At 52.1% G+C, this 12324-nt stretch overlaps 1 protein-coding gene; it reads left to right on the forward strand.

Moving 5' to 3' along the window:
• The first annotated feature begins 284 nt into the window (after positions 1-284).
• On the forward strand, positions 285-1674 carry CHC_T00007573001 (hypothetical protein). XM_005711230.1 is given in 2 exon segments: positions 285-710; positions 711-1674. 1 exon segment carries the CDS (start codon positions 285-287, stop codon positions 708-710), a length of 426 nt encoding a protein of 141 aa, XP_005711287.1. The 3' UTR covers positions 711-1674.
• The last annotated feature ends 10650 nt before the right edge of the window (positions 1675-12324 follow it).

The following is a 12324-nucleotide window of genomic DNA, read 5'->3' on the forward strand; positions in this document are numbered from 1 at the left end:
TATGAGCTCACATGCTGCTCAGAAGCACTGCAGTGACTACAGTCTGTATCGAGACATCCCCCGTTTCGCTGCCACGTGTTTTTTGGTGTGGCTCTTCAAAACTACAAAATTATTTGAACGTTTTTTCTATGATTTCTGTCCTTTTCACCGTTCGATAGAACCATTTATTGCACGGCAACTGGCGGCAAGATACTTCCTTATGCTTCCTTATGGACCACACATCTCAAGGGGACACTTAGGATCGCAAATCCTCACCTTTGTCGCGAGAAGGAATCCCACAAACCATGGTGCCTCGAATGTTGCGTCTCTCTCGCCGCCTGTGCACTAACCTCCCAAGCCCCCTCTCCTCTCTCCCCGCCCAACTTCATCGCGAAGCCGTGGCCACGCAATCCCTGCTCTCCTCTGCGCAAGAAGCGTGCGCTACAGCCGCAGTCGAGGGCTCGGACGAGATCGAGCGCGCGCAAGCACGCGCGCTCACCAAGGCGGCGTTAGAGCGGTACGTTGCTCTGGTGGCACGCGGGTCACCCCCCGTGCAGCTTTCGCCGATGGGCGGCGGAGTCGAGGGGGAGGAGAAGGCGGATTGGAAGGAGACAGTGCGGGATAGGAACGATGTAATGAGGGCATTAGGGGAGGACGTGCATCGCTTGAGGATGGCCGTGTTTCAAGGAAACAGACCCAGAGTGTGGATGGGCTGGCACGGGTGGTTTTGAGTGCCGCTTGTGTTTCGGCCGTCTTCGCGATTGATCGTAACAGGTTAATTGGGGTGGAGCGCGTGGTGTGCTCCAGCGTTTGCATAAGGTGAAGCGGCACCTATCGGATGTCTTTGACTAATCTCGAGGTATCCATTTGGTGGCACAAGGCCTTCTTGATAATCGCCTCGTGCCTCGACCAACAGGTGAAGAAGGGAAGGAGAGTCGCATGCGTTATGAGCTGAACACAGCGACGACCCGGACGAGGGTCCGTGAGGTGATCGCGACAGTAAGAAGAAGGGCATAATGCAGTTTGGAGATGCATGAGGTGCCGAAGCTGCGCCGTAGAGCGGATATGGAAAGAACGGTTCGCGAAGACGAGGGGGAGCCTTTCGATTGTTGGTATTGGTGCGAAGGCGTACCTCGATAAGATGCGTAGTCAGGTGCCCGGGATTCAGATGAACAGGTCTTGAAGGTTCGGGAGTGTGGCTTTTTAGTGGCAATCACGCTTCCAGCAACGTTGCCGACAGCGTGGTTTAACCGGTTTTGCTCTGCGCAGCAGAAAGTCGGTCTCTATTTGGCGCTGGTTTAGAGGGCCAGGGAGAAAGTCTGGTCGGTTTGTGCTGTGCGTGAGAGCTGCGGAAATATCTTTCTTGTCGATTGAAGGCAGTCGCTGAGGGAGTCGACCACGCAGGCGTACAGGGCATGTTCAGATGATGCGAACGGGCGTGGGCCGGTGGAAGGCGCTCCGCGGGTGAAGTGCGATGCTTAACGTGGTTGATCGGAAGGCTTGCAAGTACGGGTGTAGCCAGCGCTTCAAGGAAGTTGTGCCTTACAAGACGCAATATCGTCCGCTCTTCACGGGTGGAGGTAAGCGTTTAGGGAGTGCTGGGACCTTGCCAGCGCATGTTGGGTTAGTTCAGCTCATTGGTGAGATGATTTCTGATCGAAGAAGGTTGGGAATAAAGTGTCACTACTTTGTCAGCATGCCTGTCTCAGAGCTGACCTTCGATCGCGGTTGCAGACTTCCAGGACAGAAGGCCAACGCTCGTTGACGAGAGCCGCATAATTTGAACATCGCTGGAGGGTTGACAAGATATCCAATCAAACTGCTTTGCATCGAGCTTCAATTGATCCTGGACTTATAGGAACTGCTTAAAGGCATTGCCCCCCGAAGATGCCTGGTCGTGATCTAATCTGCCCTTGGACACGGCCTTGCCCGAGCATAATGTCTCTACCGTACAACCGAACCGAGCCGAGAACGTGTATCGATCTTTTCGTTGTACCGCTTGTGACAGGCGCTCCGACATGCTTCGATCTTCGAGACGACGAGACGAAGCTGCGTGCCCCTTTCTCCGCAGTTTTCGTCGTTTGCTTTTCTGAAATCATGCCGAGCACAGTTCAGGCATGACTGCCGCACCACCCGTCTGAGGCGATGAACGCACCAGACTTTTCAGTACACGCACTCGGTGGTGTGAAATGGAACACCCAAAAGCATGCACTGGCCCCATTCCCTTACCGGTCATTCCGCCTCTCTGCACTCTGCATGCCGCCCACGCGTGTGGAACCCGCCTCCCTCTACACTCGCTTGTTCCCTCGCTCCAGCATGCCTTGCGGCACGGCTCCGCCAGTCTTCGCCGTCCCTAAAGCTCCAGGCCTTGTACATTCGAGGCACGACCTGATCCTATTGCGCTGCCACAGGCTTCAGCGCAAGGGCAGTGGGTGGCGTAGCGCTGGGTATGCACGGAAGTGTTTCTGCGAACATCTTGAGTAGAAATACTTTTGAGCCTGTCTCGCCTCTCAATTTGAAGCCACTTGTGCTACTCACTGAACTCCCTTCTCCAAAGGGTGCAAGGCGCCAGACGATGTCGCTCTTAGATGATCCTACGCTTTTCCGACAGGCGTTCGGTATGTTTATACATTCTTTGCCCCAGCCTCCTTCGGCATCGGTACCTTCCTTCGACGACTTAAAGAGTCTAGCAATAAAGCGCTCGCCCGTCGAGACGTCCCATCCCGCACCGCTCTCTGCCTTCATACAAGTCAAAGAAAACCATGCATACCGCTTGGAGATATGGGCCCAGGCATGCCCCTCCACCTACATCCAAGTCTACAAACGTCCTCCCCGCGCGACCTCCTCTTTCACGTCCCAGGGCGGGCACTACCGAACCATCGCCTCACCTGTTTCAGCCGTCTCCCGAGCCAACTCGCTTCAACCTAAACAAGACCCCGGCCCGGTTACATGTCTGATATGCGGCAGAGGGTTCTCTGGGCAAGGCCAGCTCAACCGGCACATGCGCCGGGTGCACATGGGAGTGAGGCCATTCAGCTGCCCGGCCTGCTATAAGACATTTTACGCCCAGTCGGATAGGGACAGGCATTTCAGGGACATTCACACGAAAGAGCGCCCGTTTAAATGCGATAAGTGTCCCAAGGCGTTTAAAAACAAACAGCATCGGAAAGGCCATGTGGGGAGTGCTCACCGAAAGTCAGAGAACAGGGAGAGAAGAAAAAGGCGCATCAGGGCAAGTTCGCCGACATCCTCTCGTTAGGAATAGCTGCGCAAATATGGAAGAGCTGGGGAATGGTAGAAAGGGGGAATGGGGACGGGGAACGGGGGGCGCCGAATGCTTTTCAATGGAACGAACAGGGCTCAGCATGATTGTGTGTACCCAGACTTTGGATGGCGGGTATGCAAGCTTTTCTCGCTAATGCCAACAAAGAAACGTACGACTGTCAACAATCGTATTCCTTGATTTGTGGGGGGAGCCGAGATTGCACAAGGCCAACAACAGGGAGACTTGATCTTTGAGGGTAAATTCAAACGATGAAGGGGTCAAGGGCAATTGTGCATGACAAACAGGATTATCCAGCATGCGTCCGAGGTGGCGACCATTGAGTCGAAGAGAGTTACTTTGCACTGTTGCGCAAACGAAAGTAACGGATGTAAGAAAGGAGATTCGGGATGCGCAGCAACGTGTGGATAAACACAGCTGCGAAAACAGTAAAAAAGAAGCGTGAGCGACGCGAAAAAACAGTGGACGGCAAACGAGGAGACATCGCGATGCAGTGAAAGTGAAAAAGCTTGGCTGTACAGGGTAGCACGTCTGTAATCTAAAGGGTCAGTAAAGTACCCAAGGCAAACTTTACTGTACCAACGGTACAGTATTACCGCGAGAGCGACGGCGTTAACGCCGGTTGATTGCCCGGCTACCGGGATGGCATGGAGGAAAGAGGGCCAAGTGGCAGCCCTCCTGTACAGTAAAGTACTTTAGTTGTTCGCCGGGTACGGTACTTCTGTAGGTTACTTATTGATAAGTACTGATATTGATATCAGCCCACATCCCATGCACTTCATGTACTGTACTGATATCAGTACATGAAGTGCATGGGATGAGGACCGCGGACGGGACGGTGAAGAAGGCAACCCCCCTTAGGGTATGAGCGGTACGAGTAAACGTCTGGGACGATTGTCATGGCTACCCTCGACTGTACGTGTAGTGTATAATTGTCATCATGGTACAACTGGCGCGTGTTTTCGCAATTGTTTGACTGTAAACCAGAGCAGAGTGGGAGCAAGGTACCCTTCGAAGGGTACATTTTGCGATGGTTAGTACTGTACCCTTGGTACTGTACTGTGAAGCATACCGTATTAGCGGATGCGGCGGAAATGGACAGTCACAGGCTCGCAGGAGGGGCGGGCAGCGTACGTACACGCTGCTCAGGCGTAGGAAAACATGCGGGCTGCACCTAGACTTGTTTCCGCTATAAAGGTTACATCGCAGGTCATAAGATGGAGCCAAAAGTGTGGAGGAGATACAAAATGGTTGGAAAAGTACAACAGGGCAAGAAAAGTCGGACAAGTAGTCCTTTAAAGTTTAAAGGGATGAGAGGGTGGGTGACAAAGTCGAATAGCGAAGGGAAGTGATTTTGGTACAGTGGGATAATGTACAGTACACGTAGTTGGGGATACTGTACCATACCGCAGCTCCAGTACTGTACAGTAGTGGCAGCCATAGGTTTCGAGCAGGTGAGGAGCGCATATCGTGTCAGGCATTCGTCGAGAAGCTTAGAAAGACTAGAAAGATAGCAAACTGACGGAGGAACTATGATACCGCAACGAAGATCAGTATAAGCTCTAGTTATACTGATCTCGATTGGACGTTAGTCGGCACGGGAAGCCTTATTGCGCCGCTTACTTCGTCCAATTACGGTGCGGCCGCCTTGACGTGGATTTCGTACCCCACCGGCCATACCGCCCACCCAGCCTACACCGTCCTCCCGCCCTATCGCCAGCGCCCCATCGGGAAGGAAACGCCGCAGACTCTCGCGAATCGCGTCAGTCACCGCATTGTGACAGTAAGCGCCGGCTGAATCGTCCTCCTTTCCTCGCGTGACGATCCCTCTTTGGCAAACTTCACATACACTACATTCCCGCACACCACTTTCGGCCTACAGAGTATGATCCTCCTCCGGCCTCCCACGCAGACTGCTTAGAATACGCTATATAAACCACCGACTTGCTTCAGCATGACTACATGGACAGCACCAAACAAGCAGCAGTCCTCCCCGCCGCACAGGAATTCAGCAATTACACTCCATTTCCTTCCGCAATGCATCGCCCAACTTTCACTCTCGGCCTTCTTTTTCTATCCTTCGTAATCTGCGCCCCGGCACAGACTCTCAGCCCAACCGCGTCCGCTTCTCCGGTTGCCGCAGCTGAGACCTCATCAGCCAGTCCGTTGGCCATCCCATCGCCCACGCCAGTTGTTGCTGCTCCTAGTGCGTCGGCAAGCTCTGCTCCTGCGGTGGCTGCAGCTGCCTCCGGTGCCACTTTTGTCGATGTGACCTCCTCCTCCGGAATCGTGCAGCGCAGTGAGAACGAACAATTTGGCGGACCCACTGTCGCCGACATCGACGGTGATGGCAACTACGATCTCATTCTTACCTACCACACATTCATGAGAATCTACTACGGAACGAATGCGGGAACTTTCGTACGCTCCAGCTTCTTCCTGAGGACGGATATCCATGGTGTCGCCGTTGCTCAGCGCTCTGCTCGCAGCAAGGATAAGATCATGGCTGTTGCAACAGGTGGTGGACGAGGAACGAACCTTCGCCCGCCCTTCATTTTCCTCACTATGGACGGCAGATCATTTGAGGATATCACTACAGACTTTGGGTTTGGGACGGCCGTCACCCGCGGGCGCGTTCCCATTTTCATGGACATGTCATTGCAAAGCCGCCGTGATCGACGTAGGAACCAAGGTGGGCCAGATTTGTTGTTCATCAACTTGCTCGGAAACGACCCTAACTTGGTGCATTTCGCTTACCAGAACATTCGTGGAAATTATTCGCTTCGTGCGGTTCCTGGCTTTGAAAGAGAGAATGAGGAGCGCGGTATCGTCACAGATATTGACAACGATAGAAAAATGGAACTGATCCACTTTTCTGTGTTCCGAGTCTTCAGACTCATCGCACCGTTTCAGTTTGCCGACGTTACATCAACTGTAGCCCCGGGCCTTCGGTTCCTACGTCGTTCTATCTCTGCCGCCGTCGAGTTGGACTTTAACAATGATGGTTTCATGGATCTGTACCTCGCGCGTGCAGACTCGAGTCTCGTCACGCCAAGAGGGCCCCCGAGCGTACCGGATGTCGGGGATGTTTTGCTGATGAACAATAACGGTGTCTACGAGGACGTCTCCATCGCTCAGAATGTGCCGCAGGAAACCGACAGCATGGGCGTCTCGGCCGAAGACTTTAACAACGACGGATTTGTTGATCTCGTCATCACCACGTTTAACGGACCAGACTTCCTGCTAATTAACCAAGGTGGCACCGGGTTTGTCCGCCAGGACCTCCCTGAAGTTCCGAGACCGGACAACGGGCGGGGACACAACGTCTTGGCGGTTGACTACGACCAAGACGGCCGGGTAGACTTCATGGTGGCGCAGGCATTCCGCAAGGCCTTCCTCGGGCAGTACCATCTGCTGAGAAACACGATGACGTTGACGGGTGAGACGAATTACTTGCATGTGCGCGTCGGGAATGAGAAGACGCGGGCGTGCACTTCTCTCAACGCCGTGGTGACAGTGCAGGTGCGCGGGCAGACGATGGTGCGTCGCGTGGGAGGTCGCGGGGCGCAGTCTGGTGGTCTGTCGTACATCGATACAGTTCACTTTGGACTCGGGCGGTTTACGACGGTGAGAAGGGTGAGTGTAAGATGGTCGACGGGGGCGTTCCAGGCGATGCGCAGAGTGGCCGCAAACCAACGCGTCGATTTTGGTGTAGACTTGTAGGGTTGTGGTTGGTGTGGATCACAATGAGGAGGGGCGCGGAAGGGAAACTCGTAACACTGCTTACTATTAACTAGCGCACAGCTATCGTACAGTATCACGTGTATTAAAATTTTGATTTCTTCACTGTAAGTGAAGCTGTGCACAATACGTGCTGCGAGTTGGGTTTCTAGTCTGATGAGTACGTGGCTTGAGTGGTGCTTGCGGTCGTTACATGAGAACTTGCCGCCAATCTGCGGTCAAATGGAGAGATCACGATAGGATCCTGATTGACAGAGTCGATGAAACTCCACGCATCAGTGCACTGGAGTCAGTTTTCGCACGAGAGCGAGGGGGCTCGGACTTGTCTCGTAAGGGCGATTAACCCAATTAGGGACCTTAACAACAGGATCTCTTTACAAGTCGGTAAGTACTTAGGACACCGAGGCGTCTCTAAATAAATTGTTTCATTTTCGATGGTAAATTAGTTGCAGTACGAGTGGTTCCTCACGCATCAACGCAGCATTTCAGCGTTTCACACGTTGCATCCCCATTCTCTGTTTCTGGCTCCGTGTATGGGAAATGCTACGCGGGCGTCGAGACTGACGGAGCCTGGCACGTGACTGATTTTCTCCTTATGCAATTCCCTACTGGTTTTGAGTATTTCGACGTAGCTGGCTCTGTTGTCCGAATTCCTTTCCAGCATTCCCCTCGATACAGGAACCTGGGTTCTTCCTGAACAGGCTATACCAGAAGGCTACCGACTCTCTGGAAACCATAACAACAGGCAGTATTGTAGTGTGAAGGCTCACAGTAACTTAACCACTGCAGCGCAACAGAATGTGCATGCCCATGCGACCTAACTGACAGTTTGCTGCGAGTATGCCTGTATTACAGGTATACTCGCAGCAAACTGTCAGTTGTTTAAAGTTCGCGGTGTTCCGCTGTGGTGGTCTCCATGAAAGCTGTAATGCATAAACTTCATACACTTCTGTACCCTACAGGGGTTGAACGGTTTCGCATAAAGTCCAGCGGCGCAGAGGCAGCTTCATAAAAAGGACACCATGAAGATGGGACCATAAAGATGGGACCATAAAAGGAACAGGTGCCAATTGCCCAATCACGTATTGCATGTGTTCCTTTCCTTTTCACTCATGAGAATTGCAAACTGTGATCGCTTTGGTGGGAATGCTGTCCACGGCCGCAGCAGGAACAAAGCCTCGCTGACGAAATGAGTAAGGCCAGTGAGGTAGTGTAGATAAGGCCGACTGGCACGACTGTCAGCAAGGGAACGTGAGACACAGATTTGTGTTGCACAGTGAACCCTCTCGATATGGATACGCTCGGTGGACGTAATCCGTATCCATTTGTGTCAATCGGGTCCCGAGACAAACAAAGAGAGTTAGAGAAAGATGAAGTTTACTCGGGCTACCAGACCGCGCTCACCCTTGTAGATCCCGGCTAACGCCGAGATCACGTAGTGGTCATTAGTTTCGTCCGACACCGCCCTCCTTCGTCACACCCATTAGGCCCTGCCGCTTCTGTGGCGGCAGGGGCCGCCAGGGCCGGAGCCTCGGCCGCACGCTGTGGGGCGAGCAAAGTAGAGAACGACTCTTAGACTTTGCTATATTCCGACAACCCGGGAGGGCGCGAGGTCACAGAGCGGCCGTCGCCGCCGACTTAATAGAGCACCGTGGTACCAACCGTAGTTCAGTATCCTTAGTATCCTTCCCTTATCATACCTGAACCATCGCCACATCGACAATTTGCGGAGGTTATTCACATCCGGAGACCGTATCATAACGGTGTCATGGTGACCTGCATCTCTGTGCTTTACTTAAAAAATGTATTTATCGTCGTCTGGACTGTGCAATTCCCCTTCTTGGTACGCAGAGATATCGGGACGAAAACCATACTTTCCGTCGATGATGCGGGACATGACAGCTTGAGCAGGAGGTTTGGAAAGGGAAAACTGTACTGAGGCCCACTTCGCAAGGGCGCTTTGTGACGTCTGCTCCTTGCTCTTTTCGCGCCGTTGGAACTCTGCACATATTTGTTGCTTTTGGGCGAGGTTAAGCTCAGAGCGCTTCATCGACGATTGTCGCTTGACGGGGACAGATGGCTACGGTGCTGACAACACGCAATGTTTGCGATCAGAGCAGATTTATTGGGGGAGGACCAACAGGAGTATATGCTAGAAAGATGTTTTTGTCGAGAATGATGATAATTGCGAAGCCTCAGACAGGGATTGGAATTTATTGAGCAGATTGCGAACGGATCGATCAAGAATGAACGGTTATGGGGTAATTTGTGCCTTGGCCCCTCAAAAGTAACCATAAAATACGTTTTAAGTAGGAGGGGTCTGCATGATATGCTTATTTCGCATTGAACCCGATACCCAATTGAGGAATCTTCCACAGACATTGTTTTTTGGTAAAACTTTGTAAGCTACGGAGTACGTCGCTCGACTTTTTATCCGTTTACGGAGAATATCCATATGGAGAATGATCCATATCGGGAGGGTTCACTGTAATTTGCGAATGAAAAAACCAAACGCACAGCAAAATTGATAGAAAGTGTTCTATTCTCTCGACCTGTTTTGTTCTCTCGGCCTGTTCTCTCGGCTGGGGCGCGCGAGGAGCGCGAGGCATGCCTATCAAGCAGCACTTTTCCCACGTGTAGCCCCCGGGCAATGCTGAGATGCTAAATCAAGAATTTCAGATAATTTTTGAAACTGGTACTTTCCGCACAGCCCGGAACAATATTCAAGCGCCCAATTCTGCACAGGACTGCACCTCATCCTTCAGAAATTTCTGTTAGGGCATGCATCTCCACCGCTGCTCTAAATCATGGTCGGTTTTTTCGATTAGAGCGATGACCACATAACCGAACCCCCATCCATACGGTTAAATTTATTTCGTGGTCTAATCCTTTTCAATATATACGGATTTTTGGCCTATTGAATCGCTCTATTCATCGCGTTTGGGATGTATTGAACAGAATAAATCTCGTACTTGGCACTTTTTCATAGGCCTGAGCTTGAGCTTGGCGCCAAAATACTCTTGACCGAAACTGGACACTTTCTCAATGGCACTGTACCCTTGCCACAGATGAAGTGAGATCTGCATCAACATCTTCAGCAGCTGCTCCAACGTCGCTGTCATTTTCAAGCAGATGATTGATATTGTCCTGCATCTTGATCCAGTACGTCGGGAGATGCATTCAAAGTGCACTATATAGTATAACATCCCAGCGCTCAACCGACCACGAAGGCGGGAGCGGGCTCAGGGCGTATACTGTAGCTCGAAGTGCAATGTCACCGAGCGTACGTGCCAATTAGCGAATGCAAACGTGTCTCTGGTAGCGTGGTAGAGTCTTGAATGGGTTCGAAACCCCAACGAGCAACGGCTGGCAGATCGACGGGACGCGTGACTCGACGACTCGGAGTCCAGATCCTTGCACGGAGCCGCGCTGTCGTTGCGACACTCCCTCGAGTGAGCGGTCGGAACGTAGAACGGAAAACGAAATGGAAAAGGCCCAAAGACTTACGAAAAAGAAAGGAAAACGTAGACGACTAGGGGTCGGACTTGACCACACTAGTCCTCCGTGTCTTTTCGATGGTCCTCTCTTCATCCCCCTAGCGATCTCCTTTATTATCTACGTAATACTGTACTTCTTACACCGTAAAGCGTAACGGCGCCAATACAGAGGAGATATCGTAACGACTATTCGCGCCGTTGCGCTACAGCACTGTACTCGAGGTACTGTAAGGCTCGTTCGCCTTATAGGCAACATTGGACGGATCCCAAAAATCACAGTCGTTGTCATAACGTTTGCCACGTGGTTGACGTTTCCACGCGGACATTATTTTCGTGTAGATGGGACAAGCGTCCTATTGCTACACGGCCCCCCTCCCAGCTTGAGCGTCCCGGCTCAACACGTATGACGTCGCGACGAGACTGCTACTTATAGAGGCGGGGACTGCACCTTCGGGGGATCACCCGTCGGCAATACCACCGCCATCGTTTCGTAGCGAGGAGCGCGATGGTGCCAACATCGCGTTCTGACGTAGTGCGTACTCTAGCGGATAAGTTGCAGGACACGACGAGTCCCTCCGTCGTCAACGAACTGCAGACTGCCCCTCCGTCGGGAGTTCAAGCTTCCGACGCAACAGTGGCCGATACGCGTAACGCTGGTGACTTACCCCAAGGTGTCGTAACAGAAGCCATCGACGCGCCGGTGCCACGTCGGGGTCGAGACGTCGGTGGGCCGACGATATCGCCACTAGAAGCGTCCGGTCGCGTTTACACGACGAGTCCCGGCGGGCTCTCAACTTTACGTCGTTACGAATGGTACACGCCTTCACCGCCGTACGCTGCGACTGTAAGTTGCACTGTACAGGGGTACCCGTATGAGGGCGTCGAGCGCAGCTCGTCGCTCGCGCGATTCGCGTCCTTTTAAAGATGGCTTGGTCGTTCCAAGGGAGACGTTCCCCCTCTGCGCAAGGCCACGTTGGCTTATGAGTGGGAACCGTTCCCTCGTGTCGATGTTTCGTTATCCGAGGTTCTCGCCGTAGCGCACCCACGTCCGGATCTTCGCTGCTTTCGACTCATGGCGCTTCATAGTGTGGCAGAAGCCGTGGCTGCGGCTTGGGGTTCTTACTTTGGTCGCGGGCACGCGTACCAGGTCCCTGATGAACTACCCATATCTGAGTCATGTGAGAAGGGATAATCAAAAGGCAGTAACCGTCCACTTTCTTCTGAAGAATCCAAGCTATCAAAACGACCACTAGACTTGGTACGTGCATATCTAGTCGGTCCGATGAGGTATCCGTCCATGGGTGGTAACTACTACTTCATACCCTTTACGATGACTCTAGTGCCCTTTCTCTTCTACGATTTATTAAGAAAACGAAATATAGAAGTACAGCACTCAAGAGCATGAAAATGGAGCTGGAAATGTGCGAAATAGCAAGGTTAATTGCCTTCATGTCAAACGACTGCGATCTGATAACGACTTGGTCTTTCTTTCCAAGAACTTCCAGAATTGGCTGCAACAGAGGGGAATAATACATGAATTGACAGCCGCTTAGTCTCCCGAATATAATAGGAAGGCGGAGAGACTAAATAGAACGTTGATGGATATGGCTCGCGCAATGATGATGGATGTCGAGTCTGTTCCGAATCATGAAAGATTTTGGGCAGAAGCCGTTAATACCTCTAAGTACTTGAGAAATAGGATGTTTACAAGTGCAGCCAATGAATTCAATAAGACGCCTTTCGAGATCTTCATAGAGAAGCGACCTTGCTTGAAGCATGTTCGAAAATTTGGGCCAAAAGCATTTGTTCACATTCCCAAACAGA

The sequence above is a fragment of the Chondrus crispus genome, genomic scaffold, assembly GCF_000350225.1.
Source record: "Chondrus crispus Stackhouse genomic scaffold, scaffold_79, whole genome shotgun sequence".
Taxonomy (NCBI): domain Eukaryota; phylum Rhodophyta; class Florideophyceae; order Gigartinales; family Gigartinaceae; genus Chondrus; species Chondrus crispus.

Coding starts and splice junctions, on each gene's coding strand:
- CHC_T00007573001 (XM_005711230.1), top strand. CDS start 285: ATGGTGCCTCGAATGTTGCGTCTCTCTCGCCGCCTGTGCACTAACCTC.